The sequence below is a fragment of the Coregonus lavaretus genome (assembly GCF_964263955.1).
Source record: "Coregonus lavaretus genome assembly, chromosome: 5".
NCBI classification, from domain to species: Eukaryota; Metazoa; Chordata; class Actinopteri; order Salmoniformes; family Salmonidae; genus Coregonus; species Coregonus lavaretus.
The window spans coordinates 5,380,480-5,389,244 of record NC_139992.1 but is presented as its reverse complement, the minus strand read 5'-3'; the positions used below and the strand labels follow the sequence as shown (position 1 = coordinate 5,389,244).

At 43.7% G+C, this 8,765-nt stretch overlaps 1 protein-coding gene across 1 annotated transcript in view; it reads right to left on the bottom strand.

Annotated features, from left to right (window-relative positions):
• Nucleotides 1–5,235: 5,235 nt before the first annotated feature.
• The window catches only part of LOC311129100 (trace amine-associated receptor 13c-like), a gene marked incomplete at both ends in the record, with an annotated part of 142,410 nt that continues 138,880 nt past the window's right edge, over nt 5,236–8,765 (bottom strand). The window contains 3 exon segments of the mRNA XM_084161380.1: nt 5,236–5,374; nt 5,376–5,400; nt 5,403–5,805. Coding sequence (XP_084017506.1) covers nt 5,236–5,374; nt 5,376–5,400; nt 5,403–5,805 — 567 coding nt within the window.

Genomic DNA, 8,765 nt, shown 5'->3' with positions numbered 1-8,765 from the left:
TAGAGCATGAACCTGCAGGATCGGGTCACCGCCTTGATGTTAGCGGAGAACAACAGGGTGTTGTCCAGGGTCACGCCAAGGCTCTTCGCACTCTGGGAGGAGGACACAATGGAGTTGTCAACCGTGATGGCGAGATCATGGAACGGGCAGTCCTTCCCCGGGAGGAAGAGCAGCTCCGTCTTGCCAAGGTTCAGCTTGAGGTGGTGATCCGTCATCCATACTGATATGTCTGCCAGACATGCAGAGATGCGATTCGCCACCTGGTTATCAGAAGGGGGAAAGGAGAAGATTAGTTGTGTATCGTCAGCGTAGCAATGATAGGAGAGGCAATGTGAGGATATGACAGAGCCAAGTGACTTGGTGTATAGGGAGAGAAGGAGAGGGCCTAGAACTGAGCCCTGGGGGACACCAGTGGTGAGAGCACGTGGTGCGGAGACAGCTTCTCGCCACGCCACTTGGACGCAATCCAAGAGTGAGCCGCGCCGGAGATGCCCAGCTCGGAGAGGGTGGAGAGGAGGATCTGATGGTTCACAGTATCAAAGGCAGCAGACAGGTCTAGAAGGACAAGAGCAGAGGAGAGAGAGTTAGCTTTAGCAGTGCGGAGAGCCTCCGTGACACAGAGAAGAGCAGTCTCAGTTGAATGACCAGTCCTGAAACCTGACTGGTTTGGATCAAGAAGGTAATTCTGAGAGAGATAGCAAGAGAGTTGGCTAAAGACGGCACGCTCAATAGTTTTGGAAAGAATCTTATCTGCCATCATGTAGAACCATTTGTTTTTAGTGTGCATATACACACTTCAGCTGATTACATACTATTGTATCTCTTCTACATCTGAAGAGACACCTGGAAATGCAGGTATGGGCAACTTCAGAATAGCTGCCCTGTCTGTTTTCTGGAACTCAGCTGTCTGAGCTGATCATCGAGGGGATAGAGGGCCCTCTTTGCCCAAAGCCTGTTTTAGCATGGGCAGCACCATTGAGGGCTTTCACCATTTTTAAAAAGTCTGTAGCCAATTAGATGGAAAACCTAGCTATAGACACCCTAAAGACTCTGGCAAGTGCTCTAGTCTAGTGTCCCTTTGATTATGCCTGCACATCATAGCTCACCAGCAGCCCCAAACACCTAAAGAATAAGCTACAGACCAGCCAAAAATCTTGTAAGAATATAACTTAAACCCCCCCATCATACTCATCTGGTTTGCGCTTAATGGGACTATCATTTGTTTTTCAACAGGACAATTACCCAAAACACACCTCCAGGCTGTGTAAGGGATATTTGACCAAGAAGGAGAGTGATGGAGTGCTGCATCAAATGACCTGGCCTCCACAATCAACTGACCTCAACCCAAATGAGATGGTTTGGGATGAGTTGGACTGCAGAGTAAAGCAAAAGCAGCCAACAAGTGCTCAGCATCTGTGTGAACTTCTTCAAGACTGTTGGAAAAGCATTCCCCATGAAGCTGGTTGAGAGAATGCAAAGCTGTCATCAAGGCAACGGGTGGCTACTTTGAAGAATCTAAAATCTAAAATATATTTTGATTTGTAGAACACTTTTCTGGTTACTACATGATTCCAAATGTTTTCTTCCATAGTTTAGATGTCTTCACTATTATACTACAATGTAGAAAATAGTAAAAATAAAGAAAACCCTTGAATGAGTAGGTGTTCTAAAACATTTGACTGGTAGTATATATATATATATATATTTTTTTTTTTTTTTTTTTTTTTTTTTTTATGGGGCGGCAGGTAGCTTAGTGGTTAAGAGCGTTGTGCCAGTAACCGAAAGGTCGCTGGTTCTAATCCCCAAGCCGACCAGGTGAAAAATCTGTCGATGTGCCCTTACACTTAACCTTAATTGGTCCTGTAAGTCGCTCTGGATAAGAGTGTCTGCTAAGTGACTAAAATGTCAAAAATATATATACAGTGGGGAAAAAAAGTATTTAGTCAGCCGCCAATTGTGCAAGTTCTCCCACTTAAAAAGATGAGAGAGGCCTGTAATTTCAATCATAGGTACACGTCAACTATGACAGACAAAATGAGAAAAAAAATCCAGAAACTCACATTGTAGGATTTTTTATGAATTGATTTGCAAATTATGGTGGAAAATAAGTATTTGGTCAATAACAAAAGTTTCTCAATACTTTGTTATATACCCTTTGTTGGCAATGACACAGGTCAAACGTTTTCTGTAAGTCTTCACAAGGTTTTCACACACTGTTGCTGGTATTTTGGCCCATTCCTCCATGCAGATCTCCTCTAGAGCAGTGATGTTTTGGGGCTGTCGCTAGGCAACACGGACTTTCAACTCCCTCCAAAGATTGTCTATGGGGTTGAGATCTGGAGACTGGCTAGGCCACTCCAGGACCTTGAAATGCTTCTTACGAAGCCACTCCTTCGTTGCCCGGGCGGTGTGTTTCGGATCATTGTCATGCTGAAAGACCCAGCCACGTTTCATCTTCAATCCCCTTGCTGATGGAAGGAGGTTTTCACTCAAAATCTCACGATACATGGCCCCATTCATTCTTTCCTTTACACGGATCAGTCGTCCTGGTCCCTTTGCAGAAAAACAGCCCCAAAGCATGATGTTTCCACCCCCATGCTTCACAGTAGGTATGGTGTTCTTTGGATGCAACTCAGCATTCTTTGTACTCCAAACACGACGAGTTGAGTTTTTACCAAAAAGTTATATTTTGGTTTCATCTGACCATATGACATTCTCCCAATCCTCTTCTGGATCATCCATTTGCACTCTAGCAAACTTCAGACGGGCCTGGACATGTACTGGCTTAAGCAGGTGGACACATCTGGCACTGCAGGATTTGAGTCCCTGGCGGTGTAGTGTGTTACTGATGGTAGGCTTTGTTACTTTGGTCCCAGCTCTCTGCCAGTCATTCATTAGGTCCCCCCGTGTGGTTCTGGGATTTTTGCTCACCGTTCTTGTGATCATTTTCACCCCACAGGGTGAGATATTGCGTGGAGCCCCAGATCGAAGGAGATTATCAGTGGTCTTGTATGTTTTCCATTTCCTAATAATTGCTCCCACAGTTGATTTCTTCATACCAAGCTGCTTATCTATTGCAGATTCAGTCTTCCCAGCCTGGTGCAGGTCTACAATTTTGTTTCTGGTGTCCTTTGACAGCTCTTGGGTCTTGGCCATAGTGGAGTTTGGAGTGTGACTGTTTGAGGTTGTGGACAGGTGTCTTTTAAACTGATAACAAGTTCAAACAGGTGCCATTAATACAGGTAACGAGTGGAGGACAGAGGAGCCTCTTAAAGAAGAAGTTACAGGTCTGTGAGAGCCAGAAATCTTGCTTGTTTGTAGGTGACCAAATACCTATTTTCCACCATAATTTGCAAATAAAATCATTAAAAATCCTACAATGTGATTTTCTGGATTTTTTTTTCCTCAATTTGTCTGTCATAGTTGACATGTCCCTATGATGAAAATTACAGGCCTCTCTCATCTTTTTAAGTGGGAGAACTTGCACAATTGGTGGCTGACTAAATACTTTTTCCCCCACTGTATGTACAGTATGTGTGAACATATATATACACTACCGTTCAAAAGTTTGGGGTCACTTCGAAATTTCCTTGTTTTCGAAAGAAAAGCAATTATTTTGTCCATTAAAATAACATAAAATTGATCAGAAATACAGTGTTGTTGTTAATGTTGTAAATGGCTATTGTAGCTGGAAACGGCAGATTTTTTATGAAATATCTACATAGGCGTACAGAGGCCGATTATCAGCAACCATCAGTCCTGTGTTCCAATGGCACGTGTTTGCTAATCCAAGTTTATCATTTTAAAAGGCTAATTGATCATTAGAAAACCCTTTTGCAATTATGCTAGCACAGCTGAAAACTGTTAGCTAATTAATTAAAGTGCTTTTGAGATCATTGATCGATACAGCTGAACTGAACTGGAAATCACATTTCGTAGTCACTTTTTTATTTTAATCAGAGAAAACAAGAAAACACACAAGACATGGAAAAAAAAAAAACATCAAGGGGTGATTGGGTCAGAATACAGTGTGGTTGTTCTTATGTCTGACAAATAGTATTTGTCCCCATGATGTAACTGAGACAAAGTCTCTGTCAGGGTTGAGTGTAGAGGTGGTGTAGAATCAGGCGCAGGACACACAGAGGTTACGAACAGCGTCTTTAGTAAAGTCCAAAATGAGCCAAGCACGGCAACAGGCTACAGGCGAACTTTACGCACAACAGTAAAGTATGCTACGGCGCACAAAGTGCGGAACTCTCTCTCAAAACACAAAATACAGAGAGAACAGAAAATGTCGAACTAGCACACAACGTGACACGGAAACAATTACACACAACACCTGACCAAACTCAAGAGAACTAAATAGGACACCTAATAAACACTAATAAGGAACAGGTGTAGCAACACAGACAAAACCAATCAAACATAGAAACATAGAACGGTGGCAGCTAGTACTCCGGAGACAACGACCGCCGAAGCCTGCCCGAACAAGGAGAAGGAGCAGCCTCGGCCGAAACCGTGACAGTCTCCCTCAATTTGTAGAAGTATGTTTCATAATTCAGTTCAGATGGACATTTTTACAAGTCTACGGGATGTTCCTATGGAATGGCACAATTCATTTTGATTGCATGTGCTATAAGCGGGTACACCATGAAGTTATACCCTCTCATCAACTTCCTTACTGTCAGCTTTCCTCCACACTGACTAGCTGACATGTGGTGTGCTGTCATGTCTCCTGAGGTTGTGGATTATGGTCCAAACTGAGCACTGACATCACCCAAAGCAGTTTGTCTTACACAGTTCTCCTGTTTCCCATGTAAAATAGCCTTTGAGTGACCAAATCATCAACCATACTATTTTTTCTCCATTAAAATGCTCAGTTGAGAAAATGTACCTTTTCTCTGATGTTTAACTATCAGTAAGAATGAAGGACAGGCTAGGTGGCCATAGCAACATCCAATCCTGTCATACATTACATCATGCTTTCACAAATGATTTGTTTATCACACCGTTTGTTAATTTCTGTGCCCACCTGTGTGTGTGTGTGTGTGTGTGTGTGTGTGTGTGTGTGTGTGTGTGTGTGTGTGTGTGTGTGTGTGTGTGTGTGTGTGTGTGTGTGTGCAGAGAGACGCTGGGGAGGGGAGTGTCTGTCAGTCATTAAGGGATAAATATAGAGGCAGAGCTCAGAACATATCAAACCAATGTGTGTCATATTTAGGAATAAAAACATAGGAACTATGAACATCTTAACTTCAGAGTTAAAATATGTTTAGCTGTCACTTTGAACCATGGATAAAAGAAAGCATAAATTATTGGATTAATTAAGGAATTAACAAGTGGCAGAAAGCTGATGATAAATGATGATAAATGGTCAATTAAAATAAAAAAGATTTACAAATAAAATGGAATCCAACAACTTAGAAAGCTGAAAACAACAATAGCTAGAGTTTTTGCTGCTTTTATCTCTGACTTATTTGCCTGTACAGTTTTAACACCAGACACACTGGCAGCCTCTTTTGAAAATACCTTTTTGGCCTGTGATCTGGCCACCACAAATATTTTACAATAAAGTGTTATAATAATAGAGCACGGGACAACCATTGTAATTTCAAAGTCAATGATAAAACCCCACATAAATACTTCAACAAATAAACATTCATTCAAACACCTACTGGGTACCTGTACATTTACAAAGATTTTGACAATAGCAGCATCGTAGATGATGCAACAACACCAGTTAATAGATATACAACACATCATTCTTGTTATTGTTATTTTAGAGTGGTACATTAAGGGATCACACACATTGGAATGGTGTTAGGTTAGTAGAGGAGTGGTGGAGAGAGTTCTGGACATATTCTGCCCATGGCAAGAACACCTACAACTCCCCCGGCCAGTCCTGGCAGTAGGACCGCAGGAACCTACACACATCCTGATTTACCCGTTCCACCTGCCCATTTGACTCGGGGTGGTACCCAGAGGTCAAGCTGACTGAGACCCCCAGACGTTCCATGAACGCCTTCCAAACCTTGGACGTGAACTGGGGACCTCGGTCAGACACTATATCCTCTGGCACCCCGTAGTGAAGGAAGACGTGAGTAAACAGGGCCTCCGTAGTCTACAGGGCCGTGGAGAGACCAGGCAGAGGAAGGAGGCGGCAGGACTTGGAGAAGCGGTCCACAACGACCAGGATGGTGGTGTTACCTTGGGAGAGGGGAACATCAGTCAAAAAATCAATACTAAGGTGAGACCATGGTCGTTGTGGAACTGGTAACGGTTGTAGCTTTCCCGCCGAGGTGCCTTACTCTGGGCGCACACCGAGCAGGAGGAGACGTACACCCTCACGTCCTTAGCCAAGGTAGGCTACCAGTACTTTCTGATCAAGCAGCGCACTGTACGACCGATACCTGTGTGACCAGAGGAGGGTGACGTGTGTGCCCAGAAGATCAGATGATCACTGATAAGAGCAGGCACGTACCAAAGCCCAGCTGGACACTGAGGTGGAGATGGATCTGTGCGTAATGCCTGCTCTATATCCGCATCCATCGTCCATACTACCGGCGCCACAATGCAGGAGGCCCGGAGTATGGGGGTGTTGTCTCTGGGCATCTCCTCTGTGTCATACAGCCGGCACAGTGCGTCTGCCTTCACGTTCTTCGTACCCACAATGTATGACAGTGTAAAATCAAACCGGGTGAAGAATAGCCTCCTCGCTGCCCAGATGTACTCCAGGTTACGGTGGTCCGTCCAGACGAGGAAAGGGTGTTTAGCCCCTTCGAGCCAATGCCTCCACACGGTCAAGCCTCGGACAACAGCCAACAGCTCCCGATCACCAATGTCGTAGTTCTGCTCCGCCGGGCTGAGCTTCTTAGAGAAGAAGGTACAGGGGCGGAGATTGGGTGGCGTGCCCGAGCGTTGGGACGGGACAGCGCCTATCCCTACCCGATAGTTACGCACGGCTGAAATGCAATCTCCCTCCATCTCCACACCTGAGGTGGTAATGCGGTTTCAGTGGAAGGAGACAGACTGCTAGAAAAACATACACTTCATTACCTTGGCATAAAGGTCATTTTCCAACAGTCGGGCCAGCACTTTGCGAACCAGGGACACTTGCTTGGCGCGAGTTGCGGAATACACCAAGATGTCATCGATGTAGACCACCACACCGCGACCAAGCATGTCCCGAAACACCTCGTTCACAAAGGACTGGAAGACGGATGGAGCATTCATCAAACCATAGGAAATCACCAGGTATTCATATTGCCCCGTGGTTGTGCTGAATGCTGTCTTCCACTCATCCCCCACCCGAACACGCACTAGGTTGTATGCACTCCTGAGATCTAGTGTATTGCTAGTAGTATGGGTAGGGATTATTGCCGCATTGAAAACAATTGGGAACTCGGAACTTGGAACTCTGAAATCTCCGACTTCCGACTTCAGTGTGTTCAAGACAACTGGGAACTTGTAAAAAAAACTAGCTCCGACAGGGAAAAATCGCTTTGAACGGTCCTGCAACTCGTAATTACAACTCGGGAACTCTGGTCTATTTCTAGAGCCCCGACTTTCCGACCTGAAGATCACTGACGTCATGATTTGACCTCAGTATTTTTCCAAGTTCCCAGTTGTCTTGAAAGCACCATTAGGTTCATTGTTTAGCTAGCTAACTAGCTACATGTCTAAACGAAAGATTCCACTTTGACAGATGATTACATGACCCATCAAGTTAGCCAGGTGTGTCTGGGGGTGATTACGGTCATCTATTGTATTTCATGAACATGCGTACATGTCAAGACAACAGTGACCCATCCACTTAGCTAGATGTGGCTGGGGGGTGGTTATAGCATTTATTTCACATGACCCATCAATTTAGACAAGTGTGTCTAGGTAAGAATCATCTAATAATTATATAATATTTATACAATATGGACACTTTTTTTATATATTATTACTATGCAAATATGCAAGTAACCATTTCACTGTACCGTTTATACCTTCTGTTTCATGTACATGTGACAAATAAACATTTATTTTATTTGAGAGACGGTAATGTGAAGAACAACGTGACCTACACCAAAGTCAGATTAGGAAATAGGCCAAGGACTAGATAAAGTGCATTTTTGCTACTACTTTCACCACTTTTAGTCTTGAAATCTTTGGTTGCTTACTACCCTACCTCACTCTGTTTAGCACATGGCCTCACGTGAATCCTTAAAGAGATGGGTAGGGCTTAATTAAGAGGGTGTGAAAGATGCTGGGTGTAGACAAAGAAGAGCTCTCCAGTAGGTGTACCAAAACATTCAAGGGCCATTTTCTCAAAAGTGTGTTTACAAGTTTATCAACTTTCAAAGCAGAATTACTTTCCCATTGTTCCTCAACTGCAGTGCATGACATCACCTTTTTTAGCTCTCTACTTTTATCCAATGTAAATAAACACTATTTCAAATTTTGCTACATACAGTGGCTTGCAAAGGATTCACCCCCCTTGGCATTTTTCATATTTTGTTGCCTTACAACCTGGAATTAAAACGGATTTTTTTTGTATCACTTGATTTACACAACATGCCTACCACTTTGATGATGCAAAATATATTTTATTGTCAAACAAACAAGAAATAAGACAATAAAACAGAAAACCTGAGCGTGCATAACAAAAAAAACCTGAGCGCCCCCCCCCAAAAGTCAATACGTTGTAGAACCACCTTTTGCAGCAATTACAGCTGCATGTCTCTTGGGGTATGTCTCTTAAAGCTTGGCACATCTGGCCA